This window comes from Mustela lutreola, chromosome 7 (assembly GCF_030435805.1).
Source record: "Mustela lutreola isolate mMusLut2 chromosome 7, mMusLut2.pri, whole genome shotgun sequence".
Lineage (NCBI taxonomy): Eukaryota > Metazoa > Chordata > Mammalia > Carnivora > Mustelidae > Mustela > Mustela lutreola.
In genome coordinates, this window is record NC_081296.1 from 124,893,094 (window position 1) to 124,908,155 (window position 15,062).

Below are 15,062 nucleotides of genomic sequence, written 5' to 3' on the forward strand. Positions count from 1 at the left end.
TCTGTGGTGCTGCTCCACCCCCACCCAGGATGGGACCACCATGGTAGTGAAAATCTCTAGGCCCCTGCAAGGCCTATGGACAAACAGACTGCAGGGCACCGCTCTGGGCCAGCCCTGGGGGCCTTCCCATGCCTTCCCGGCTCATGTGGTGAGGGTCTGCACATTCTGGGAAGTAAAAGGGAGGGTCCTGAAAGGTTCAAGCCTTAGTATAACCAGTTCACTACACAGGTAAGAGGAGTAATTCAGTGGCTTTTCAACTTTTTTTTTTTTTTTTTTTTAAGCAGCGTGAGCACACATACAGAATCCCAGATAATATCTTTTACAGAATCCCAAAATATAAAATAGGTAAAGCGAAGTGACAGCAGAGTAGAGGGACCGCAGCTGGCTTCCCAGACTTCTCTATGGCAGCACCACTGCTCCGCCCTGCCAGGTCCTAAGGTGAAAATCGTAGGCCTGGGAAACAGTCTGAAAAGGTATCTTCAGAAATCTTTCAAAATTAATATTCAACAACTCTTGAAAGTTGTAAGATAAAGAGGCTGGAGACAAACTGGATATCAACCTCACGTGGAAAAGAAGGTCTACATCATCCTAGGAGAACGCGATTCCTAAATACAAAGGACAGATGTACTTAAAGTGGAAACATTGACAGCTTGGACCCAAACCAGCTGTGATGTGGAGGACATCCTGAGCCTTTCTGGGCTTCTATTTCCTTGCTTGTAAACTGAAGGCACCAATTTAGGTTACCTTTCAGGGTTTCTTGCAAGTAACATACTTGTGCTTTTATATGGTTCTGTGAGCTGTCTCTTCTGGAAACTTGGGGGATGAAAGACACCCAACCGCTCTGGGGACCGGCAAGGAAATGGCAGGACCCATCTGTAAGCAGAGAGGCAGCTAGCACGGTGCTGGGATGCAAAGCCTCGTGAAGCTGCAGGACGATGGGAGGTAGTAGGACTCAAGTGTGTCAGAAGAGTAGCCACACTGACCTCAGTGACAGGCTAGGAACATGGGCAGCCTCATGGCCAGCAGTTCTGAGACAACACTCAGAAAGCGGAGGGCCGGGTGATAAGCAAACGGTCACATCCTTCCCCTGCTTGGCTAAAGAGCAGGACGGACGGAGTACAACACACATAGTCAGTCTTCACTTCGGAAGAGCGAACACCACCGTGAAATTCCATGTATCCCTTTGAGGATGACTTGTGTCTATATTCAACATTGTCGAGTTTGATAGCTTTCATTCCGAAGCTTAAAGAAGTGAATTAAGGACACTGTTAATGACTATCAAAAGTGTAACCAGCATCCGTGCTCACAAGAGTGAGCTATGCAGAGTTTTGTTAAGGGTGTAGATAAAACTCGAAGGATAAACATCCAGCACAAATAAGAAGATTCATTATTTGGGGCTTGATTCTTGCACCTAAATTTCATAGTGCTTTAAGATTCTCAGGAGGGAACCCACATATTCCCATGTGTATCTGGTGCTTTGGTATAAGGAATGTTCCAAATCCATGGCCGATCTGGGGAAAAAACCAAAACACATTATAGTTGTATAATACTTATTTGAACAGGCAGGATCACAAAAAATTCACTTACCCACTAGGATTAAACCACCACGTGTCAGAGTCTACACGTCGTTAAGAACCCCTCCCCTCTTTGTAAGGATTTATGAGTGAGTGCGTGTGAGCACATGTGGGGGTGGGGAAGGGAAGCGAATGAATCTCAAGCTGCCTCTGTGCTGATCCCAGAGCCCAAAGTGGGGCTCAATCTCCCAACCCCAAGATCACAACCAAAACAAAGATTCGGACCCTTAACCAACTGTGCCACCCAGGCACCCCCTTAAGAACCTTCCCTGAAGCAACCCCAGACAACAGCCCATTTCAGACAGTGGCTGTTGGCAAGGGTTTGTGCTAAGACATGGGCAAGTGAACAGTGGAAGCCGGCCAGCAGAAATCAGGGTGCACATCCTGGCTTGCCACTTACACTGACCAGTCACTTTGCCTGTCAGCCTCAGTTTCCTTCTGTGTACCTAACTGCGGCGCTGTCAGGACGGGCAAGTGAGATAAACACATGTAGTGTCCGAGAGCATCTGGCAGCTACTATGTTTTACAATTCTGGAGAAACCAACAGTAACAGATGGCATTCTGCTCTCAGCTAGTCACGGTCACATATAATCAGGAGGTCTGGGTTCACCTCCATGAAATGGTTTTGTTCTGTTCCTTAGGGCTAATAATTGATGAGGCATGAAGGTCTCTGTACAATGACTGTAGACCGATGGTGAAGCAAGCAACTCGCCTTAGTAAGACACAACGGAGAGAACACTGAAGACCTAGGTTCAGGTCCTGCCCTTGTCTTTCTCTGCAAAATCGGGAAAACACTGGGATCTTGGCCTCAGGTTCCTCAGCTGTGACATGGGAATTAGCTACCTAAGTAACCTCTCAGGAGGGCTGTGAAACATAAGCGAGAACACCTGTGGAAGTTCCCGGCATATGGGCATATCGTAGGTGCTCATAAACATGAACTTCCCCCCAGCCCCTTTTAACTGGGGTTTCAGAAATTGACAAACTCTAATCACTTTTACCATCATTACTGCTTGAATCAAACCAATTCAAAAGAACAACAAACAGTATGGGTAGGGTGTAAATGCACTCCCAGGGTTAGGAATGGAGCTCCAACAGCTCTGAAAGAGTGAGTGCCCGGAGGGAGATGGCTGCGCAGCAGGGGTGTGAGAGGTACCATCGGCCTGCCCAGCACTACTAAGCCGCTCGCGGGGAAGCTTCCTCCTCTTCCCGAACAGAGGCAGATGGCAGCTCAGAGGACGACCTGGCAAACAGCAGGAGGCTCTCCTCACCATCCCTGATGTGGAATAACAGCCACGCAAGCATGCAGACAGCAGCACGCAGCAGCACGCGCAGGGAAAGAAGGCCAAAGATGGCAACAAGTTAGCAGAAGCCCGTTTTCTTGTCTTTGGCCTTGAGATGGTGTGAAAGCCTGAAGCTAGCTTGTTAAACAAGCCCGTGGGAGAGCCATAATCCTGTGCCTGTGCAACACGCTTGCTTCATAAAAGGCTGAAGGTTCGGCAGCACTGGAGACTCCCTACAGCTCCCCACTGGCCTGAACCGAGCACTGGCTCTCCTGCCCCGGGAACACGGTCTTCTGTGGCCGGACTTCTCCCATCTTTTCCTGCAAACTGCCCCACTGCGTAACATCTGCTCCACTTCATCCCCAAAGTAAAGGACACCCGATCCTTGCTAGGTGAGGAGCTGTTAGATTCTTCGAGGCAGGGTTCGTGATGCAAACACCCGCCGGCCAGCCAGCAACGCAGAGACCACCACCGATTTCTTCCTCTCCCTCACAATCAGCTAACGATGACCAAGCAGCACTGGCGAGTCCCCAGACACACCGCTGGCTAAGTGAGCAAATGCCTGTACCCACGGCTGACCATGTGTCATGCCGGAAGCAAGGCTCACCACTACCCTGGGGCAGAGACACAGAAGGGCTAACAGGAAGGTAGGAGGTGGCTGTGACTCTGTTGTCTTGCTACCATTACTGGAAGTCGGCATTAACAGTTTCTGGCTTAGATGAAAGCCTGTTCTAAGCAATCCTCCTAAATTATCCCATGAAAGAAAACCTTGCCTCAGGAAACAGTCCTGCATGTATCTGAGATCTCTGTCAGTGCTGGTTAGATGCCAGGTGCTCTGCTAGCCAAAGCTGAGGTCCTCTTAGTTTGCGGTCCAAGAGGGAAGACAGATGAGCAGGCAGGCCATGGGGGCGGAATTCTGAACTTCACCACGTCAGCGTGGTGGTTCCCGCACATGGCTGACGTGCGAATTGCTGGAGCGTTTCCTCAGAGCTCACCTCAACAGAGCTTGTTTCAGTCGGTCTGGGCTGGGGCCTGGCATTACACATTCTCACCAAGTTCTAACGGCGATTTTAACACAGAGTCCGAGATCAGAAACTAAATGGGATGAGCTGCTTTCTGTTGTGATACAATGTGACGTGAGGATGCGACGTGAGGCGCATGGCAGCAGGGGAGATGATGGCCAGTGGAAGGGGACCAACAATGGGGAGATGACAGGCAGTGCCGTCTAGCGGAGACACAGTGAGGCCAACATTAAGGCCATGGCAGGAAGGCTGGGGATGAGGGGACAGCCGAGGGGTTTTACTCTGTGTCTATGCCATCTGTCCTCGTGGTTGGTCAGTTGAGGACTGCATGCACCTGACATCTCTAACTCTGGAACCCAGCCCTCTGTGGGGAAGTGGCACAGTGTGACGGTAAAGGGGGCATGGACATGGTGGACAGGCTGCCCATGGGGACCTGGCCAAATTGACCTGAGTGCTTAGGTTCCTTGTCTATAAAGTAGGGGTTATATTAGTACTGGTGTCATGGGGGCAGTTAGGATCCCATAAATTCAAGTCATGTGCTCAAAGCAGCTCCTAGCATGTAATAAGTACTTAATGAGTGCTAGCTGCTATAATGTAATGACCACCACCCTCAGCTCACAGTGGTGAGTGCTGTCACTACCCTATATGCTGTGTAGGTCTCCCAGGTTTCTTTTACCAGTCAGACAAACCCAAGTACAATACCCCATTCTACCTAGCCTCTAATCCTCTAAGAAATGGCCCCGTGTTAAAGAGTTAGAACTTGGACCCTCATGTCCAAACACCCATACCCACATTTCCCACTGTCTTCAAGGAAACTTGATATCTTACCTACCTATAGAAGTTGCTGCCTATCACCTGAGCAATTGCCTTTAATTCTTTCTTTGTATCAGACACAAAGTGTGTGTATATGGCGCGTGTGTGTGATCCCAAAGAGATGAACTAAGAAGATATCTGATGCCACTTTACTTCAGCTTACTCTGAAATCAACAAATGTACAAAAGACTTGCCAGCTTGCACTACAAAGGAAAGCTTCAAAATATTTTACACTGGGGGTGCCTGCGTGGCTCAGTGGGTTAAAGCCTCTGCCTTTGGCTCAGGTCATGATCCCAGGGTCCTGGAATTGAGCCCCACATCGAGCTCTCTGCTCTGCAGGGAACCTGCTTCCTCCTCTCTCTGACTGCCTCTCTGCTTACTTGTAATCTCTGTCTGTCAAATAAATAAATAAAATCTTTAAAAAAAAATTTTTTTACACTGGGTTACCAACCTAGCAGAGATGCAATCTTTGGTAACTGGGATACCAGTGTTATCTGAAGCCCATTAATACTCTCTTCTGTGAAGATCTCCCGTATTAATCTGTGACTAAAAAAAGCACAAGAGAACAATCTACCCAGTCAGTGGGAGGAAGAATAATTCAAATTGCTAAAAACCAAGTACTGATTTCAATATCATCTGATAAAATTACTTTACTTTGATAGTTCTAGATTTCCTAAAGATTTCTGTTGACAAAGTAATTTTATTTTTTTTTTTTAAATATTTTATTTATTTATTTGAGAGAGAGACAGTGAGAGAGAGCATGAGCGAGGAGAAGGTCAGAGAGAGAAGCAGACTCCCCATGGAGCTGGGAGCCTGATGCGGGACTCGATCCCAGGAATCCAGGATCATGACCTGAGCCGAAGGCAGTCGTCCAACCAACTGAGCCACCCAGGCGTCCCGACAAAGTAATTTTAAAAGCTAAGCTGGAAGTTTGGTGTCAGCCTTCTGTTTGCACTATGAAACAAAAATAGATTTTATTAAAGGAGATGATAAAAATCATGTCTAAAAACCTCTTCCGGTTCTCACACACACAAAAAATCCAGATTTCTAAAGATCATTCAAAAACTGGTCCTTGAAAATTAAGCATATCAACAATGATTTAAGTGACTGACTTCTTTTGCATTTTCTTTGGATTAGAAAGTTGAATCAGCTATTGTCCTTACAAAAATACTTTATGAATCTGGTCTCTGCTATTTAGCAATAATTCTGACAGGTCTAGACTGAAGTTTATTCTGATATTATCTAAATTCAAGGAATTATTTCAAATGAACCCAGCAGCAGATGGAATGGTTAAATTATCTGGGAGCCCATGGTTTAAAGAACTTTAAAGAATTATATACACTACATATATGCTAAATCTAGAGCACGTGTATCTCGTATGCCAGCCAGGTTTCAATGACCTCACCTACTGAGCAATTACATATACAGCTAATTAGCTTAGTTCTAGACATTATAACTTAAATTCTAAAATATACTAAATCTGCAAAAGATACACATAATGTGGCAGATACCATCTTAACCAACTGATCAATACTGATTTCATCAGTGATCAGGGAGATTTTTTATCATGTGACTCCTCATTCGATGCACTAACAACAACAATATCTCTTCTGTGGTGTTCTTGGCAAAAGTGCTTAATCTGGATCTATTTATGAGAAAACAATGGGAAAACCAAATACACAATGTCCCTCACTGTCTATTAAACTAACTGGCCTGTGCTCAGCAAAGTGTCAGCATCATAAAACACACAAAATTTCTTGTGGCACTTTTCCAAATTAATGGAGACTAAAGAGACTGCTAAACAAATATGACATGTAACCTGAAACTTCCCTTTTGTTATAAAGTTCATTATTGGGGCAACAGATAAAATCGGAGTAAGTTCTGTAGATGATAGTATTCAATGTTAATTCCTGATTTTGGTAACTATACTGTGGCTATGTAAGAGAACGTTTTTAAGAAATATATTTTGAAGTATTTAGAGATTGCACAGATCTTGTTTACAACTTCCAAATGGATCAGAAAAAAGTTAACATAAGAAAGGAAGATTATGTAAGTGAAGGGGAACCTGGGTGAAGAGAATATGGGAGTTCTTTATACTGTTCCTAGAACGTTTTTCTAAATTTGACATTATGTCAAAAAATTCAAAGAAAAGAATACTATAGTTGACCCAAACAACATGGGTTTAACTGCAAAGGTCCACTCCCTTGTGGGTTTTTTCCCCAATAAAATACATACAATACTTAAGCGTATTTTCTCTGCCTTAAAACTTTCTTAATAATGTTTTCTCTAGCTTACTTTATTTATTACAGGAATAAAGTATATAATACATATCACATACAAAATATGTGTTAACTATTTAGGTTATCAGTGAGGCTTCCGGTCAACAGTAGGCTGTTAATAGTTAAGTTTTGGGGAAGTGAAAAGTTACATGCAGATCTTCAGTTGCACTGGTGGTCAGTGCCCCGAGCCCCGGCATTGTGCAAGGGCCAACTGTTCACATATACCACGTGAACAACCCAGATCACTTAACATAACTATGGTCTCTGAAGCTCTGTACTTCAATTATTCTTAAATTTGACATATATAAGTTACTCTTTAAGTCCAAATAAGATAAGCTTTACATAGCCTTACCTTGTTTTACCTGCTTTATAGTGTATCAGAGAATACAAAGAATATAAACCAAAAAGGGAGTACGAAGCAGATGTCTCTGGCATGTAACAGCTCCAGAGAGATCACATACTGGTCTATTTCATTCTTTTCAGGCTCAGCGTCACACAAGTGGGACATATGGAAAGAAGATTTAAAATGTGGTGATGCTGCTTTATAAAAGATTTTTTTTCCCTCACATCAGATGGGTAATGTGCCGAGGTCATAACAAGGTTTGAGGGAGGCGCATGTCACACATTGGTGAGAACATCCAATCATCACACTTATGAACTACAAAAGGATCTGAAAGATTTCCTTTAAAACTACAACTCCTATTAGTCAAATGAGTTTGGTTAGGAATAACTTCTCAGGGGAAGAGTAATTTAGACTCCCTCAGGCCAAGGGTTTGTGTCTGTCTTGTTCAAGGACATATTCCAAGGACCTAGACAGTGTCTGCACACAGCAGAAATACACCTGTGGAGAGAGATGAGCAGCAAGTCCTGCATAAAGCAAGGTGTACCTGCAGCTGTGTGTGTTTTACTTCATTATTTGATCAATTTCTTGGTTTCAGGATGTCTGCCGGTGTCTTGTAATAAACTATAATTGGTTCAGAGCAGTATATTCCTTTGCTAAGCTTTCTGTACAGTTCCTCAGATTTTAAAAAACAATGAGCAGGATCTTGTACATGTTACAGTGGTTTGAAAATCATTTTCTTTTTTCTTTTTTTAAGATTTATTTATTTATTTGTCAGAGAGGAGTGAGCGAGAGCGAGCACAGGCAGACAGAGTGGAAGGCAGAGTCAGAGGGAGAAGCAGGCTCCCTGCGGAGCAAGGAGCCCGATGTGGGACTCGATCCCAGGACGCTGGGATCATGACCTGAGCCAAAGGCAGCTGCTTAACCAACTGAGCCACCCAGGCGTCTCTGAAAATCATTTTCAAACAAAGTGCTTTTGAAATGTTCTTAACTATTCACTTTCCCAAGTCTTAGTAAGATACCTTTCTTCTAGTCCGTAGGCGTCCCCGGAATGCTAGTTACATGTGAACTGGTGATATCCGAGTGACTGGCACCATTCTGCATGCTACTAAAGCATGCAGGTAAAACTGTACTAATGAAAAATATAATGCTCCAGTCTCCTTTGTATGTATGTTTCAAAGAAGTGTATACACCCAGACAACGCCGCTGAACAATGGAAAACATTCTGCTTGCTGGCTAAATAAAAGATTCATCATTGTACAATCTAAGATACTACCCCGCTGTAAACTTTTAAATTCTCAGGAATGCTTTTTCTATCAGAACTGAAGGAACCTCAGGATATTTATTTTTAAGGCTCCTCGGTCTCTTTCATTCTTGCTTGCGAAGACCTTTGGAGATTACGGTTAAGTGGAGGAGGTGGAATTCCGGCCAAGGTTCTGGGCTGGGGGTGGAAAGTGTATAGCCCAAGGCCAGGCCACAGGAAGTCAAACTCAGTCAGTCCATGGTGCATCTGTCCCCACTTCCACTAAGGTTACTCAGAACTCAGGTTTGAGGATGGGGAAAAAAAAAGAACATGAACAGACAGAGGAGAAAACACAAAGCTACAGCACAAAGCTGGAAGGGGGAAGGAGAGGTTTTCGCCGTGAGGTCCTGTGACACTAGGTGGGTTCAGGAACTGTCCTACATGGGCCTTAGGCTCTTTTCATTATCAGCTCAGCAAGGGGAAGGGGAGAAAATGAACACCGGTTATTACATGCCAGGAACTGAACTGGATATTCTAAATAACAAAAACAACAGCTAACATTTACTGACTGCTAACTCTGCACTAGAAGACTGTGTTAGGTGCTTTACAGATAGCATCCTGGTTACTCGTTTCAACAAACTCTACGAAGTAGGCAATCTTATTTTCCCATTTTACAAATAGAGAAACGAAGGCCTAAAGAAAGAAAATAAGTGCCCAAGGTCACTTAATAAGTTGAAAGGTTGGCACACAAATACAGCCTAATTCTAAAGCCCTCTTTTTCATTTGTATGTGCAGGGAGGGTTGTGGGGGGCACCATTTCTCCGAAATTCTGATAAAACCGATATAATCTTGCCAGTGAAAAATGAAGATGCATAAATATACAAATTTAGAGGACTCAAATATACATAGCTTAGAAAGAAGGAAAAAAGAACACTTCTTAAACTTGTTATCAATACAACTGCTTATAGCTCTAGAAAGTCCCTTGCCATAGGCAGTGGCACACCAGGCAGCATGAGACTATATGGATACATCCAATCAAGTCAATACCATCAAAGAAACCGGTCCACTGGAAGGGGAAGGTCTGGTTTACCACCAAAACCAGGAAGGGCAAGTAAGGGTGGGGGAGTAGCTGGAGTCCATCTAGCATCGCCCAGGGAAGAAAGGGACTCAGGGCCACAGCTGGCTGGCTCTATTAGGGAACCAGAGATTCGGGAATATTAATGCAATGATGTCATTAAAACTTTCCAAACAAAAACCACATTTTCCCTGTTCAAATTCAGAATTTACTCAAACACCATTGACTATAATCCAGCTATCTGTGAAGGCATCTGCCTTCCCCTGGAAAATATGCTGATTATAATATACCTTTGGCCATTTTAAATTAATAAGCAGGTCTTGATTTGACAACTGCTGCTGTGTGAGTCTGGTAAGTACAAACTTGCTTTAAAGACAGACATTCTAGGGCTAAGACAAGTGCAGCTGTGGGGCTGGGACAGACCTGAGATGGAGCCGGTCCCACTCATGCCAGCCAGTTTTCTTCCAAGAACACCAGGAACCTGAACCAATGTTCTAATGACTTTCTATTATGAAAAATACTTGTTCACTGCCTCTAAGAAAGTCATAGTTGAGGGCAGCCTGGGGATCTCCCCTTTAAGAGGATGGGAGGGGTTTGTGAAGTCAAATTGTTTTCATCAAAATATTAAGCCATTATTTGTCATCTTCACTTCTCGTGAATGTATAGAGGCTTTGTGACGTGATACTGCAACAGAGCAGCTGTGAGAATTCAGTGGTCTTTCATTAACCCAGAGAGTAAAGAGGTCTGCCTGCAAAAATTGTAAATAATGCCACCTTCCTCACTTTTGACAATTAAAAAAACACCAAATATGTGTACACACACACACACACACACACACACACAACGCATATGTATGTACATACATACATAACATATATATATGTGTGTGTTTGTATATGTGTGTGTGTGTGTATAAATAGGTTTATTACTTTAAAAACTAATATAAAAAATTCTTGGTTTTGAGGTCTAATATAGTAAATCTCAACAGATACAAAAACCCACGTGAGTAAAAGCTCCTTGTGGTCCTTAATAATGGTAAGAGTTCAGAGGAGCTCCTGGACCAACCAGTTTGAGAATGAGAGCTCTAGTGGCCCGAGACAGGGTAGCGAAGGGTCCTCTGCAAACCTGCATTTCCGAAGTATTCTGTGAGCCAACCTCCCACTGGGGGACTGACGGCTTCTTCTGGGCACGGTTTCTGTTCCAGACATAACACCCATGACCTCCCTTCACGTGTGTCCTACCTTTACTTCCATACAGTTCTGGAGGCAGGTCAAATGGCACAGGAAAGGCGGTCACTGGCTCCTTGCTCCCTGAGAAGAATTTCTCTTTTACTTTGAAGCTGTCCAGGCCCTGCAAACACACAGAGGGCATCTATGATTCCACCCCTTTATCTGAAAAAGATCTCAAGAAGCAGTTGTATCTGTACGGTGCTCACAGCAAAACTGAAATTATTTCAGAGCTATTTTCAATGTTTGATAGGTGGGATATATTTGTAACTCCCCTAAATTAATCTTTCCTAAAAATAAAAGGTTCAAATTTAAAAAAATCAAGTTATAACAAAGTTTACAGAAGTTTAACAAAGGAAATAAGAGAGAAAACAATTTTGGATATCATAGCCCATTTCTCCTAACCACTATGTACAGTTTGCAAGGAGTGTGTAGAAGACACTGTATATAAATAATTTCAATATTGCTATAGTAACAGGCTGCTCACTCTGGTGTAAGAATAAAAGTTGCCTTCATGTATAATGAAAGTGTTCCAATATAATGTGATAGGAATATAAAAACAAAAACTCTTCCAGACTCACCAAAATGGAAGGTTTATTCCAAGAACTCAGAATAGGGTATTATTTTTAGATCTTAACCAGGGTACAAGTTAAAGTTCTGTATCTCAACTCAAGTAAAGAACCACTAACTGCCTTCTAGGACCTTTACAGCAGCGCAGGTGCTTACTACATGAGCCTCATTTTCCCCAGGCCTCCACACACTGATCCCCCTCTTCTGATCTCCCTCAGTGGGTCACCCCAGCACCTTGTTTGCAAGTCACTGTCTCTCATCCCTTCTGTCCACCCATCCAAACACATACCCACCCTTCATGACCTAAATACCCACACATCAAACAGTGTTAATGTCTTTGGAACCCATACAAAGAACTCGAGTTCTAACTACCCTGAGTAGGGGTGGTTGCTTGTGGGCACAGTGTAGGACATGGTAAGAGCTGGGGTTATGCTGACCTGGGCTTCAGGCAGTCTGGTTCTAACACTGCTCTGGCATTTGCTGAGCTGCAAGAATGGCTGATATTTGCACTTATTGATTCAACACATTACTTCTTGAGTGTCTCTGGTGTCAGACACTGGCTGCCTAAGAGGTAACAAAGATGTCATTGTCCCTGTCCTCACTGGGTACAAAGTCTAGTGGGGAGACAATGCATTTATAAAAGTGAAATAATTACATACTTGTGATTACCACTATGAAGAAAAACATAAGTACCAGAAGACAGAATTGCAGACCTGTTTTATTTTTTCTAATTTTTATTTTTTTAAAGATTTTATTTATTTATTTGACAGACAGAGATCACAAGTAGGCAAAGAGGCAGGTAGAGAGAGAAGAAGGGAAGCAGGCTCCCTGCTGAGCAGATAGCCCGACACCCGGCTCTATCCCAGGACCCTGGGATCATGACCTGAGCCGAAGGCAGAGGCTTTAACTCACTGAGCCACCCAGGTGCCCGGGCAAACCTGTTTTAAACGAGGAGGATAAGGGGTGGGGGTGGAAGACGGTCAATAGAAACCTCCCTTAAAAAATGACATTTTAATTAGACCCTGAAAGAGGGGTAGGGTTAGGAGACGTGAGAGTGGGAAGAGTATTGAGAGTGGAAAGAATAAGAGCTTGCATGTTCTGGGAGCTAAAAACAATGGTTAGTGGGACACCTGGCCACTTATTTACTAGGCCTCAATTTCCTCATTTGTAAAATCAGAATAAAGCACCTGGATGCCACCACCTTAAAATATCTTTCACGTCAACATCTATCCTTGGTGCACAGCTGGTGTTCAAGCAATCTGAGTTGCAAAGAGGGTAAGGTATCTTGCCTGCTTCCTCTATGGGCTTTTCCATTACACAAATCAATGTCCAAATGCTCTGTGCACATGAAGACTTTAGAAAGGTATGGGCGATGAAGAAAGTGCTTGCACGGATGAAGATGGGGATGAGAAACAGCAAAAGGCAGTTAAGTGATAACTGTCTGCATGCTACACAGAAAAGCAAGAAATGCCTTTCACCAGTTTTGGGAAAAGGAAAGGCTTTGTAGAAAACATTATAGCTGGGCCTTGGGAAATTGGGATGATTCTGATAAACAGAGATGACAGGAAAGAACATCAAGGGAAACCAGCATAAGCCAAGGCAGAGTTGTTAAAGCATAGAGCAAGCACATCCGGCAGACGGGGAGTCAATGACCTACAAGCAGGAGGAGGGCTGAGAGCACTTGAGAGAACCAGATGGAGGGGGTGTGAACAGGAAGCAGTACGGGTGCCTGTGGCTCACACCTATCTCGCTGGGCCCCAGCCGAGGCCACAGTGACTCCTGATGGGCAGGCTGGCCACATCAGACCATCTTTCTGCTGAGGAGTTCATTCGGTAAGATGGGAGCCCTGAGCTGCTGGGGGCTCTCACATACTTCAAAATGAACTCTGAAAATATGGCCCAAACCCCTGGATTCAGCTCTGCCTGAAGCAAGACACTCACGCTCTGTGTTTGCCTTTTTTCTTACACTGTTTCAGTTGGTTATCTGTCACAACCCACAGCATCGCAAGACCCCAGTGATTCAAGTGGGTGGCCCTCACTTTGACAGACAGTGAGGAGGTGCATGTTTCTGAACCGAGAAGTTCTACTACAAAGGCAGACTGGCACAGATGAGAACAGATCCGTCAGGGAACTGTTAGAGCCAGAAGACTGAGAGCTGTCGCCACACCAATGGGAGATGGATGAGTGAATGGTAATGGGGATACAAACACCAGTGTCATAGCAAAAGTGCAGATATCAACGAGGGGAACTCGGAGGAAAGTGGGGTCAGTAGGAAGGGAAGGAAATGGATTTGAAAGAGACTAAAGGAAAATAAAAGATCAGGGATATGTGAGGCCAGAGAAGGAAGGGGGCAGAGAGACCAAGGACACTTGAAGGGGGACACTGCAGCCTGTCCCCTAGCCCTCACTTCCTCCCACCCTGGGGAGGGTTGCTGGGTCATCTCCACAACAGTGAACACTGGTGCTCCTACTCACAGCTTACCTTCAACAAGTTCTGGATCGGAGGCTAATCTTACCCTGTTCCTTGTGCATATTGCTGATCTGCTGTGTGACTAGAGGTGAATTACTTAACCTTTCTGGGCCTGGGTTTCCTTATTTATTAAATGGTATGCTGACAGTAAGTTATTTAGAATGATGACTTGCACATGGATGTAAATTAGTATATTATGTACATCCAGGATGTTGTGATAAAATTACTATTTTATAAGGGAGGAAATAAAATGAAGGTTAGATAGTTGCCCAAGGCCATACAGCTATTAAGTGGTAAGGCTGGAAATCAAACCCTCCCTTTCTGATTGTTAATCTTCTGTTCCTTCAAGTAAGTGAACAAACAGTCTCACATTTACCCACCAGGAGCCACAACAAAGGAAGAATTCCTTGAAAATTTAAGAGGTGATATTAAAGCAGACCAAATCAGGAGGAACCAATGTCTGGAAACCATGGTTCTTGACATTTGTGAAAACAGGCCAGAGGATGGGAAATGAAGTCATTTAATGACATTCAATACTTTATGTGGACTTTCAGATAAAAACAATTTCCCTCTTCTTTGGCTCCTAGTCTATTTCTGTTATTTTCAAACAAAGGATGGAGAGTCCTTACGGCCTGGCCCAGATCTGATGTCCCAATGTGCTTTGGCATGCACCTGTTCTGTGGTGTCTTACTTCACATATAAGAAGCTTTGAGCCATCCATGTCTGACAGGAAGTAATAAGCTTTCCTGAATGCCATTTCTGATCTAAATTCTAGGGTATTATAGGGGGAAAAAAAAAAGTACTGCTTTTCCCTTCAATCTGGATGTCAGATAATTTGAAGCTGTCGTCTAATTATCATTATTTATATATCACAGTGGTATCACTTGGCATTTCATAAAACAGAGGAAGCTACCCTCCCAGGCACAGATACTTAAAAAGACAGTTAAGACAATATATTTATAAAACACCAGGTGAGAGGGTGGACATCTATCACACTTGAGAAATTACTGGCTTTTCCCTTCATCAGCTCTCGGAGGAAAAGAGCTGTTATCATCATGACGGATTAAGTTTAGCGGCTTAGCTCCAGCACAGAGAACAAGAAACATGTTCAAATCTCAGAGATATCATTTATTTTTCAGTTGCATCCGATTAGCATCCTCAAGCAGTAAGAC

General features: G+C 43.8%; 1 protein-coding gene and 1 non-coding gene across 6 annotated transcripts in view; both read right to left on the reverse strand.

The window, feature by feature from the left end:
- Positions 1–241: 241 nt before the first annotated feature.
- The window catches only part of TDP1 (tyrosyl-DNA phosphodiesterase 1), an 87,506-nt gene continuing 72,685 nt past the window's right edge, over positions 242–15,062 (reverse strand). For all 5 annotated transcript variants that reach the window (XR_009355767.1, XM_059182525.1, XM_059182522.1 and 2 more), the window contains 2 exons: positions 10,868–10,976; positions 242–1,511 (listed from right to left, as the gene is read on the reverse strand). Coding sequence is in view for 4 of the 5 variants with exons in the window: in XM_059182525.1 (XP_059038508.1) it covers positions 1,438–1,511; positions 10,868–10,976 (183 nt within the window). In the remaining variant the exon portion in view is untranslated. The remainder of the gene's footprint in view (positions 1,512–10,867; positions 10,977–15,062) is intronic.
- On the reverse strand, positions 7,535–7,638 carry LOC131837305 (small nucleolar RNA U13). Its single transcript, XR_009355967.1, has one exon. It is a non-coding gene; the product is annotated as a small nucleolar RNA U13 (small nucleolar RNA).